This window comes from Leopardus geoffroyi, chromosome C2 (assembly GCF_018350155.1).
Source record: "Leopardus geoffroyi isolate Oge1 chromosome C2, O.geoffroyi_Oge1_pat1.0, whole genome shotgun sequence".
NCBI classification, from domain to species: domain Eukaryota; kingdom Metazoa; phylum Chordata; class Mammalia; order Carnivora; family Felidae; genus Leopardus; species Leopardus geoffroyi.
Window position 1 is genome coordinate 11,762,938 of NC_059333.1, and position 12,016 is coordinate 11,774,953.

Consider the following 12,016-nt stretch of genomic DNA (forward strand, 5'->3'; position numbering starts at 1 on the left):
GTCTTTACAGTGCAGACTTCCCTGCTTTGGTTGTGAAAGCCAGTGGTCTTGCAGCTGGGAAAGGGGTGATTGTTGCAAAGAGCACAGAAGAAGCCTGCAGGGCTGTACAGGAGATCATGCAGGTAGGTTGTTCTCTGGAAAAGTCACACTGTGATGAATACTTGTAAGTTTATGAATTGTGTCTCAAGGACACAGTCTAGCAAACCCATCAGTTATTTGTTGCAATACTGTGTATTATAATCCATCTCTATAAAAGGCTTTTTACAAATCTACACTGATGGCTAAACCATGATGCTGTTCTTTGGAAGTAAGTTGTAGCATGCTTTGTTGTCTGCTATGGAAGGTAGAAAATCCTCAGACTACAGAACATTCAAATTCTCAGCCATCTATGAAGACAAGTATTTGTTATGTCCCAGGTCTAAGAGAAGTGAAGCATGGAATTAATACCCTTACTTTTCTTTTATGATCCATCTTGGTTATTGATCTCACTTGTCAAAATATATTTTCACAGGATTCTCTAGGCAAGCATATTCTAATTATAATCACACATAAGAGTTAAATGGTAATGATGAAAAAATCTGCTTCTCTGTTACATTATTTGAAACTGGAAAGCCAGATCCCCAGAAGAGTGTTAATGATGTGTTCATTTCATCTGTACCAGTGCTAGCTCTGTATCATTGCCACTTGACAAAATAGGAAACATTCATATGGGGTGCCTGGCTGGCTCAGCCGGAGGGTCTGAGGGTCACGATCTCAGGGTTGTGAGTTCAAGCCACACATCAGGTTTAGAGATTACTTAAATAAGTAAACAAAAAAGAAAACATTCATATGTTCCTTTGAGGCTTTCAGAAAAGGAAGGGGAAATTACAATACTAGAATTGGTTCATAATAGAAATTGTGAAAAATGACAACAGCCCATTAAGTAAATATTAAAAGCTTAACTTTCTTTTTTTTCATCTGCAAGGAGAAAGCTTATGGAGCAGCTGGAGAAACAATTGTCATTGAAGAACTTCTTGAAGGAGAAGAGGTTTCTGTAAGTGTATTCATCTTCTGGGCTCTTACAGAGTATGAGAAGTTGTATTACCTGATCTATGAGCTCCAAAAAGATTTTATTCTGGTTGCTTCATCTGAAAGCATAAACCCAGCACCTACAAAGGAATTTGTATATGTTTAATATTTTGGATGCAAGTGAAAAAAGAATTTATTGTCTTTTAATCACACCCAGTATATCAGTAGAAGACTTGGGTTTTTATCATCTATTATTTAAGGGGGGAAAGGTTGAAATATTTCACTTTGAAATTAGCTTTACCTTTTTTTCCTAACTCGCTCAAAAATTACAGACCCTTCAGAAACTGAGTATACAAAATCTTTTGATTCTTTATGTAAATAGCTTAGAGTTACTTATGTTTCAACTCACTTGAAAAAAAAAATTTTTTTTTCTCCTGATTAGAGTCATGGTACATCTAGTTCTCCTTATTAAGTTGTTGTTTTTCTTTTCCTTTTTTTTTTTCTTTTTAACTTTTTGCCATTTAAGATAAGTGGCCTATTTTGTTTTCTCTGCAGTGTCTGTGCTTCACTGATGGCAGGACCGTGACCCCCATGCCCCCAGCACAAGACCATAAACGATTGCTGGAGGGCGATCACGGCCCCAACACAGGGGGAATGGGAGCCTATTGTCCGGCACCTCAGGTACTTCCCAGAAGTCCAGCTCAAGTTCAGCAGTCATGGTTTGGTCTTCTCAAAGAGCCCTTGGACCATGTTTTTCTGTCTGTTTTCTGTATGTGATGCTACTAATCAGCAACTTGGATTTCCTGTTAAATGACAAGTATCTCTTCTAGTTTCACTCAGAAACAAAGACCATGGGGGAAGGGAAGGAGAAAAATAGTTACAAACAGAGAGGGAGGCAAACCATAAGAAACAGAACAAACTGAGGGTTGATGCGGATAGGGGGAGGGCGGTAGAAATGGGTGATGGGCATTGAGGAGGGCACTTGTCGGGATGAGCAGTGGGTGTTGTATGTAAGTGATGAATCACAGGGATCTACTCCTGAAGCCAAGAGCATACTGTATGTTAGCTAAGTTGACAATAAATTGTATAAAAATATAAATGAATGAGTGAAAACCTTTTCTAAAGTCCTTGAAGAACTGTGGTTTGAAATCCTTCTAGCTCCTGCTCTCTACACCCTGTTTTTAACCCATGAGAGCCAATTATAGTACAGAATTTTAAAAAAAAAATTTTTTTTAATGTTTATTTATTTTTGAGACAGAGTATGCAAGTAGGGAAGGAACAGAGAGAGAAGGAGACACAGAATCTTAAACAGGCTCCAAGCTCTGAGCTGTCAGGACAGAGCCCGACACGGAGCTTGAACTCAGGAGCTGTGAGATCATGACCTGAGCCGAAGTTGGACACTCAACTGACTGAGCCACCCAGGGGCCCCTAGAATTATTTTTTAATCATCTTTGGATATCCAAGGCCTAGCACATAAGTGCTCATTAAATGTGTGCGTGTCTGTGTCTGTGTGTGTGAAAGAGAGATGAACTGAGAACCATGTCAGACTATAATTTGTTTTTATGGTTTCTGTACTTCATAATGAGTACATAAAGTATGTTTCCAAACAATTTTTGGACAGTTTTTATAAGGAATTGCATTGGGTGTCTTTTAAGTAGAGCTAGCACTTCAGAAACTCACCCATTCTTTTCACTGATGATTAGTCACAGTTGTTTGTGCTGATAGTATATGTAGTGACTTATACACACTTTTATTGATTAAAAGATTAAAAATAAAACAGGATTTACTTAAAGCTGTAAGATTTTTGTTTTTTAATTTTAGAAAGAGAAAGTGGGGGAGAGAGGCAGAAGGACAGAGAATCGTACTCAGGCTTCATGTTCAGTGGGGAGCCCGATGTAGGGCTTGATCCCACAGCCCTGGGATCATGACCTGAGCCAAAATCAAGAGTGGGTCACTCAACCGACTGAGCCACCCAGCACCCCAATGTTTTATAAGTATTAAAACTAGGGGCGCCTGGGTGGCGCAGTCGGTTAAGCTTCCGACTTCAGCCAGGTCACGATCTCGCGGTCCGTGAGTTCGAGCCCCGCGTCGGGCTCTGGGCTGATGGCTCAGAGCCTGGAGCCTGTTTCCGATTCTGTGTCTCCCTCTCTCTCTGCCCCTCCCCCGTTCATGCTCTGTCTCTCTCTGTCCCAAAAATAAATAAACGTTGAAAAAAAAAAATAATAAGTATTAAAACTACTATTCAATAAAAGTGATTTTAGTATAAGAGCTATCTTTAGGGGCGCCTGGCTGGCGAAGTCAATAAAGCATGCAGCTCTTGGCCTCAGGGTTTTGAGTTCAAGCCCCACATTGGGTATAGAAATTAGTTAAAACTTCAAAAAATAAAATCTTTTTTAAATTTTTTTTTTCAACGTTTTTTTATTTATTTTTGGGACAGAGAGAGACAGAGCATGAATGGGGGAGGGGCAGAGAGAGAGGGAGACACAGAATCGGAAACAGGCTCCAGGCTCTGAGCCATCAGCCCAGAGCCTGACGTGGGGCTCGAACTCACGGACCGCGAGATCGTGACCTGGCTGAAGTCGGACGCTTAACCGACTGCGCCACCCAGGCGCCCCAATAAAATCTTTTTTAAAAAAGAACTATGTCTAGGTCTAATTTTTGTAATTTATAAACTTTCACATTCTTAATTTTATAGGCTTATGGAATAGGCATAGAATATACTAGAAGGATACAAAAGAGCCTCAAGGTGGGAGGGGAACTTTTTTCATTTTTACTATTATTATGGTTTAGGAAACTCTTTTTAGTGAGTTTTAAGTGTGTACACGTTTGGAATTCTATAGGTTTACTAGTAAAGATGATTTAATACTTAGTCATAAAACAGCAGCTGACCCCGATTAGTAAATAATACATAATCTAGCTTCTGCTTTATGTCTCAGAGGTTTTCTTTCCTTTTTATAAAAGTAAGGCTAAATACTTAAAGGGTCAATGTGAAGATTTTAAAAGCTTATGAATTTAAAGTGCTTAGCCTAGGGGCACCTGGGTGATTCAGTCGGTTGAGCTCAGATCATGAACTTGAGGTTTGTGGGTTCGAGCCCCACATAGGGCTCGCTGCTGTCAGCTGTCAGCACAGAGCCCACTTTGGATCCTCTGTCCTCCTCTCTCTGCCCATCCCCCACTTGCATTCTCCCCAAAATAAATATTTAAAAATAATTAAATAAAGTAGTCAGCTTATCTGAAGTAGTAAAAAATGATAGTTTTCATTGTCCCATATAGTACTGCTTATAAGACATTTTTTTAATACCCAGTTATATTTAAATATTCCTGTATGATCCCCAGGTTTCGAAGGATTTGCTGCTGAAAATAAAAAATACAGTTCTTCAGAGGACAGTGGATGGCATGCAGCAGGAGGGTATGCCATACACAGGTGAGCACCCTGACGTCACTGTGGGCATTATTCATGGAGCGACTTTACACCTTGACAAAACTTCCCCACTTTCTTTTTTCACCACCTTTTAATTGAGCCCTGTTATAAAGTTTGCCATGGTTAGTGCAAAACTTCGAGTGTTAGAAACATGCTTTAATTTTCAGTCACGATACAATGTTTTCATGATAGTTTTTTGGTTTTTTTTTTTTCCTTTTTCATTGAAGGTGTCCTCTATGCTGGTATAATGCTGACCAAGGATGGCCCAAAAGTTCTGGAGTTTAATTGCCGTTTCGGTGATCCAGAGTGCCAAGTGAGTAATAATTAAAGACAGTATATAAAGTGGTACTTGGTTGACGTGTTTCTTAATCTCAGGATTTTATCAGCCTGGAAATAATTACCTTTAAGAAATATGTGCAGGTTCTGCTGGTATCTCAGTGAATAAAATGTCTAGAGAGAACTAAAGTTTCTCTCAGTTGCCATGTTGATTTATGTTTTCCCAGGTGATCCTCCCGCTGCTTAAAAGTGATCTTTATGAAGTGATTCAGTCTACCTTTGATGGCCTGCTCCACACATCTCTGCCTGTCTGGCTGGAAAACCGCACCGCCCTAACTGTCGTGATGGCAAGTAAGGGCTACCCAGGAGATTACACCAAGGGTGTGGAGATAACAGGTAAATACCCGGGAACCAAAGGTGGGATTAGAGTACAACAAGTAACCTGTGTTACAGCAGGGCTTCCTCCCGTGCTCTGCTCTGTGCCTTTTACGGGTATAAGGCCATCAGAAACCTTGAAGGGATTTTTAACCGTGTTGGATGTGGGTTTCAAATATCCAGAATTACTGTATTTAAAGAATTGCCATCAGTTTCTCTTCCTCACAAGAAGACCTAAGTAGGCCTAGCCAGGTTTCTAGAATATCACTTGCTGTTTCTTTCTTTTCCACCCTCCAAGAGCCAGGAAGATAAAGGGAATTTATGAGAGTCAGAGGAACATTGGTAGAAGCTACATCAGTGAGACACATCCCAGAGGCATCACAACTAGACCCCACCCCCTCTTCCCATTTGCAGCATACCCCATAGTCACTGGGATGTCAGAATTAAAAGTTTCAAAACAATAGCCTTCTCTTCTGTTTCCCTTTATAGGAAATAAGGTATCTCTTGTTAAATGATACTAAATAAAACAGTGTCTTAAAATGACACGTAAGTTCTAGTGCCATAAGCCCCAAGGCAGACCTCCATGATCCCTGGCAGGCTGTAGTTTGGCCTCCCTCAGGACCCCAATAGTGCATTGGTTCAAACACCCCATTTCCTGCCTTGCCCAGACAAGTCCACTGCCCTGTGAGTCCCACACGTGGCAACTGAGCAGGTAGGAATTGATTGCCTTTTAAAATGAACAAAGAGAAGGGATAGACTCAAGATCACTTACATTGGTGAAATTTCCCAAGACTGAGGTGACCAGTGTAATAGTCATTTCTGACACAGCAATATTAGGTATTCCCAACACCAGTAGGTATTTGGAACTGAATGCCCTAGTGTTATAACATTTAGGGAAGACTTCTAATAAGTTACCAACCGCAGTGCTAAGAGAAGTAATGACCAAAAAGGACAAACTGAATATATAAGAGTGTGTGGGGTTTTTTTTGTTCTTTTTTGTTTTTAATTAAGAGGTTATCTTTGTATAAGCTGCCCATGTTGGTCACTTGAGAATACAGAAAATATGGTCAGATAATATATTAGGTGTAAAATTATATATGAGAGTTTAAAAGTAATTTAAAAGAAAATTAAGCTAGGGATTTTAGACAGGGCCTGAAACCAAATTTAAATTTGTCTTAAAATTTTACAGTTGTTGTATTAGGGAAAAGATTAAGAATATATTTTGCATTACAGTTATTCCTTTCGTTATTTAAAGAAGAAAGCAACTTAGATGGCTATGATAAAAAAGAAATTCCAAAAGTAAAAGATGTAATCAAATGAAGATTTTATTCATTGATGTTTACAGGGTTTTTGTTGTTGTTATTGTTTTTCCTTTTTCCATCTTTTAAGTTTTAGTTTTTAATGTCCTATCAGGAGAAAATAACTGTACAGCTCACCTTTGAAGAACATGGGTTTGAACTGCATGAGTCTACTTACACGTGGATTTTTTTTTTTTTTTACAACACAATATACCATAAATGCATTTTCTCTCCCTTATGACTTTCTTGATAACATTTTCTTTTCTCTAACTTACCTTATTATAAGAATGTAGCATACAGTATGCGTAACATACAAAATACACATTAATCGACTGTTGATGTTATTGGTAAGGCTTCTGTTGGACAGTAGACTATTAGTGGAGTTTTTGAGGAGTTAGAAGTTATACATGGATTTTGGACTGTCAAGGGAAGTCAGTACCCCTAACCCTGACATTGTTTAAGGTTCACCTCTTTGTTTAGGTCCTAAGCTTTTCAGGACTTGGGTTCTTTTTTTTTCTTTTTTCCCTCCCCTATTAAAAGTTCTCACATGAGGCTTATGATAACACAGGTTTCTGATAATACACCTGTCACCCAATAGCAGAACGGGCTGTTCTTTTTTTTTTTTTTTTTTTTAATTTTTTTTTTTTCAGCGTTTATTTATTTTTGGGACAGAGAGAGACAGAGCATGAATGGGGGAGGGGCAGAGAGAGAGGGAGACACAGAATCGGAAACAGGCTCCAGGCTCTGAGCCATCAGCCCAGAGCCCGACGCGGGGCTCAACTCACGGACCGCGAGATCGTGACCTGGCTGAAGTCGGACACTTAACCGACTGCGCCACCCAGGCGCCCCAGAACGGGCTGTTCTTAAGAGAGAGGGTCTATTTGTTGTCCTGGTGCTTTATTCCTTCCTGATGGGATTACTGTGAAGCTTCATTTAAGTGAAATAAAAATCTTATTTAAAAACCTTATGAAAACTAAAAACTACTTCAGACGCATGGATTGCCATTATTACGTAAATATGCTCTCTTACAGGCTTTCCTGAGGCTCAAGCTTTAGGACTGGAGGTGTTCCACGCAGGCACTGCCCTGAAAGATGGCAAAGTGGTGACTAGTGGGGGTAGAGTCCTTTCGGTAACAGCCATCCAGGAAAATCTCATTTCAGCCCTTGAAGAAGCCAAGAAAGGACTAGCTGCTATAAAATTTGAGGGAGCCATTTACAGGAAGGACATTGGCTCTCGTGCCATAGCTTACCTCCAACAGCCCAGGTAAATTTCCTACCAAGGTGATAAGACAGCTTCAGAACTAGCACAACTTCAGAACTGGTGTAAATGGCTATGTAGGAATTTCTGTTAACCCTGTACTAAGTCATTCTATAATTTCTCTCTGTGGGACTGATCTGATTTTTATTTGCATTTAGTTGGAGTCAAAACTAGTTAAAACAATATTCAGATGAAATGGAAAAAGCTTCATAGTACCTTTTTGTGTTTGAAAAGTTTAAGAACTTTTTCACGTTGTATATTTTAAATATATATAATCATTTGTCAGGTACTCATAAATAAAAATGGGGATAAGAGGTTTTTATTCCTTGAGTTATCATATATTTAAACATTACTGTTGTATGCTTATCTTAGTTCCTGGTTTTGTCCCAAGAATTCAAGATGAAAGTATTGGCCATGTAATTTTGCAACTTAATTTGATTATACTGTAAATTTTGGCGGTCTCACTTTTTACTGTGTTTATACTTATTACTGAAATATGTTTTTGGACCCCTTATATGTTGGTACATACAGCTATTTTTTTTGTAAGATCAATGAACTATTAATTGCAAATGTGGGTGTTTCAATTTATTAAATATTGTAATTACAACTCGTTGAGTTCATCTATGAGAAATAAACAGGTTTTAGGACAAAATGAGAAATTTTTAGTAACTTAATTAAACTTAATACTATTAACTTCTAGACAAATGTTTAAAGTTTAAATACTGGAAGTTTTTTAGGATTAAGAACATTAAAATGCCATGCTAAAAGTTTTATTTTTCATTTTAAAATAACTAGATTCTCCATTGAAATGACTTATTTCAAGGGACTGTGGTCTTAATACTAGTCTGAGTTTATTAAAGATGAAGAAAATGAGGGGCGCCTGGGTGGCACAGTCGGTTAAGCGTCCGACTTCAGCCAGGTCACGATCTCACGGTCCGGGAGTTCGAGCCCCACGTCAGGCTCTGGGCTGATGGCTCAGAGCCTGGAGCCTGTTTCCGATTCTGTGTTTCCCTCTCTCTCTGCCCCTCCCCCATTCATGTTCTGTCTCTCTCTGTCCCAAAAATAAATAAACGTTGAAAAAAAAAAATTTTTTTTTAAAAAAAAGATGAAGAAAATGAGAGGATATAATGCCAGCTGCTACCTGAGAAAAGGTTTTTTTAAACCAGTAGAACTTGTTTTCCTATTTGAGCATGACTCTGGACTGCTAATTTCATTGGAGTTAATGGCCAAAGCCATCAACTCTGTTTGTACCCTGACACCATGTTTCTAACAAAATTTCACATACTTATTCATGTATCACTACATTCTGGTAGATCAAAGTACTCATTTTTGTAAGGCAAGGCTACTGAATTCCCAGTGCTGTTCATGAACTTCATCTCTAGATGCACTGGTTCAATGTGTTGGCCTTTTTTAGAAGGGAATGGTGCACTGAGTATCATCTGGTTTTGCTTTTCTCTTGTGTGTTTCTGTCTGGTTTCTTACTGTCTTCGGCTGTAAGGAAACTTACACAATTCTCTATTGCAGTAAGAGTCCAGTTTCATTATTCAGGGATTTCTTTGTAGAGTGCATATAATCCTCATCTTCACTTTCTTTACTCCATTTTAGAATTCCTTTCCTTCCCATACCAAAATTGAACAGAGATGTTGTGGCAAAATATTAGTATATGTAGCTGCCTGTGAGGAATACTTGTAGAAGAAATAAGAGAAGTAGTTCTCAATAGTGATGATACAACTGAATCAACTGAGGAAGTTATTTAAACACATTTCGATTTCCAGGGCCTGCCCTAGACACGTTAAAATCTGCGGATGGGGCCTACCATGTTCGGAGAGCTAAAAACCACTAGGGATATCTTCTGTTTTAAATAATACTTTAAAATTAAAATAACTTTCCCTGGCATTTAGGTGAAGTGCTTTGTTTTGTTTAATTCTTTAGGGGCCTGACTTACAAGGAATCTGGGGTAGACATTGCAGCTGGAAATATGCTGGTCAAGAAAATTAAACCTTTAGCAAAAGCTACCTCCAGACCAGGTAAGTCAGAGCCTATACTTTGCTAGTTCATTCATTAACTTTGAGAGACATTGAGAATTGATCTGTAATTTACTGAGGAAAATGTTCCAAATTAATGCCAGGTTCCTGTAAGTCTTGTCCTATGTAAGCCATACCCAGTTTTCTGCTTTCTTGTCTGTAATACTAAGAAAAGCATTTCTTGAGGCGCTTGGGTGTCTCAGTTAAGCATCCAACTCTTGGTTTTGGCTCAGGTCATGATCTCACAGTTCCTGAGATTGACCCCTGAGTTGGGCTCTGTGCTGACAGCCCCTCCCCCACTTGTACTCTGTCTCAAATATTTTATTTATTTTTATTATTATGTTTTTTAAGAGTGCACAAGCAGGGGAGGGGCAGAGAGAGGGGGACAGAGGATCCATTGCAGGCTCCGCACCAATAGAGAACCTGATGCAGGACTCGAACTCATGATCTGTGAGACCATGACCTGAGCCGAAGTCTGACACTTAACCAACTGAGCCACCCAGGTGCCCCAAAATAAATAAATAAACATTTAAAAGAAAGAAAAGCATTTCTTATCCGTGATGTTAAACTTAGATATGTCTGCTCCTTTAATATTTAATTACTTTCTTGATCAATTCTTTGAGCATGTGGTGCTCTCCCCCATTCTCAGGAAAAGCAGCTCTTGTTTTAGCCATGCTTATAAAGAAGTTGTTTGTACATCCATGTTTAATCTGTTGAAGCAGCAAGTATTTAATTTTTTTTCCCATTAGGCTGTGATGTTGATCTTGGAGGTTTTGCTGGTCTTTTTGATTTGAAAGCAGCTGGTTTCAAAGATCCTCTTCTGGCCTGTGGAACAGATGGTGTGGGGACTAAACTGAAGGTAATCAGACACCTGTGTGGTTAAAGGCCTTTTGAGAAAGTTAAGAGAGAATTTACTATAAATCAAATACTATTTTTCCTCTCTTGATATGCACTAGAGAGAACTATACCAAATAACCATAAAATATGGCTAAAATATCTATATATTTCTGACAGCACAATGTTGTTGAGGCTCTATCTGGATGGAAAGCTTATTTGAGGGGATTAAATGGGATACTTTTGGATCAAGTAGCTCATCAGAATTTAGTATTTTGTCTTTGGGTGCTCGGAGCAGCAATATTTATTAGCCTCCACTGATAAACTGACAAGATATTATTTGGAGCTTATTCACTTATGTGGACATTTCTATTGTGCTTCTTTAGATTGCCCAGCAGTGTAATAGACATGAGACCATTGGCCAAGATTTGGTTGCAATGTGTGTAAATGATATTCTGGCCCAAGGGGCAGAGCCCCTCTTCTTCCTTGATTACTTTTCCTGTGGAAAACTTGACCTCGATACAACTGAAGCTGTTGTTGCTGGAATTGCCAGAGCCTGTGGGAAAGCTGGATGTGCTCTCCTTGGTATGACCGACCATCCATTAATCTCCTGTCCTTTTTCTTACTGTATTTTACCCCGTGTATAAACGTGATTGGTACCAATATAGATAAGAAGAAAAACTGTAGATTACAAAATGAAGCAAATACAATATATATAACATTACCAGAAGAAAACTTAGATCCTGGTGCCCTCAAGCTTCTCCTCAAAGGTTTGTCCCCCAGACTCCTACTCCTAGACTGTGAGCCAGGCCTTGCCTTTCTCCCTGATCTTTAGCATCTCCACCCCCATCTTTCTCAATGGCCTCATGGACAGACAGGGTTAGCAGTTTCCTGCTTACTGGCCTGCAGCAGAAGGAGATGATTCCTGGCATTCTAAATCTTAATGTTTCCTGACTGAAGTGACACTAGGAATAAAATGTACCTAACACAGAAATACTACTTAAATATATAGGAGAATTTGAAGCAAAATGAATGTGTAGTCCGAGTGGTGAAACTACCTTCTTTATATTACCATTTCTGTGGAAAATATGTCCCAACAGCCAAAATTGCCTTTTCAACCGTCTTTTAGTGTTGTTTTTGTTTTTTTTTTTTTTTTTAATTTTATATTTGAGAGAGGGAGTAGGGGAGGAACAGAGAGAGAGGGAGACAGAGAATCTGCAGCAGGCTCCAGGATCTGGGCTGTCAGCACAGAGCTGGACGCAGGGCTCGAACTCACAAGCAGTGAGATCATTTCCTGAGCCGAAGTCGGATGCTTAACCAACTGAGCCACCCAGGCACCCCTTCAACCATTGCTTAGAACAGTTTAGGGGCACCTGGTGGCTCAGTAGGTTAAGCATCTGATTGTTGATTTCGGCCCAGGTCATTATCTCACGGTTCATGGGATGGAGCCCTGCACTGAGCTCTGTGCTAACAGCATGGAGTCTGCTTGGGATTCATTCATTCTCTCTCTCTCTCTCTCTCTC

At 39.3% G+C, this 12,016-nt stretch overlaps 1 protein-coding gene across 3 annotated transcripts in view; it reads left to right on the forward strand.

Annotated features, from left to right (window-relative positions):
- The window catches only part of GART (phosphoribosylglycinamide formyltransferase, phosphoribosylglycinamide synthetase, phosphoribosylaminoimidazole synthetase), a 29,466-nt gene that overhangs the window by 9,350 nt on the left and 8,100 nt on the right, over positions 1-12,016 (forward strand). For all 3 annotated transcript variants that reach the window (XM_045501492.1, XM_045501490.1, XM_045501491.1), the window contains exons 5-14: positions 11-122; positions 965-1,033; positions 1,564-1,689; positions 4,345-4,432; positions 4,657-4,742; positions 4,933-5,101; positions 7,410-7,641; positions 9,568-9,662; positions 10,409-10,518; positions 10,880-11,078. In XM_045501492.1, the coding sequence (XP_045357448.1) occupies positions 11-122; positions 965-1,033; positions 1,564-1,689; positions 4,345-4,432; positions 4,657-4,742; positions 4,933-5,101; positions 7,410-7,641; positions 9,568-9,662; positions 10,409-10,518; positions 10,880-11,078 (1,286 nt within the window). The remainder of the gene's footprint in view (positions 1-10; positions 123-964; positions 1,034-1,563; positions 1,690-4,344; positions 4,433-4,656; positions 4,743-4,932; positions 5,102-7,409; positions 7,642-9,567; positions 9,663-10,408; positions 10,519-10,879; positions 11,079-12,016) is intronic.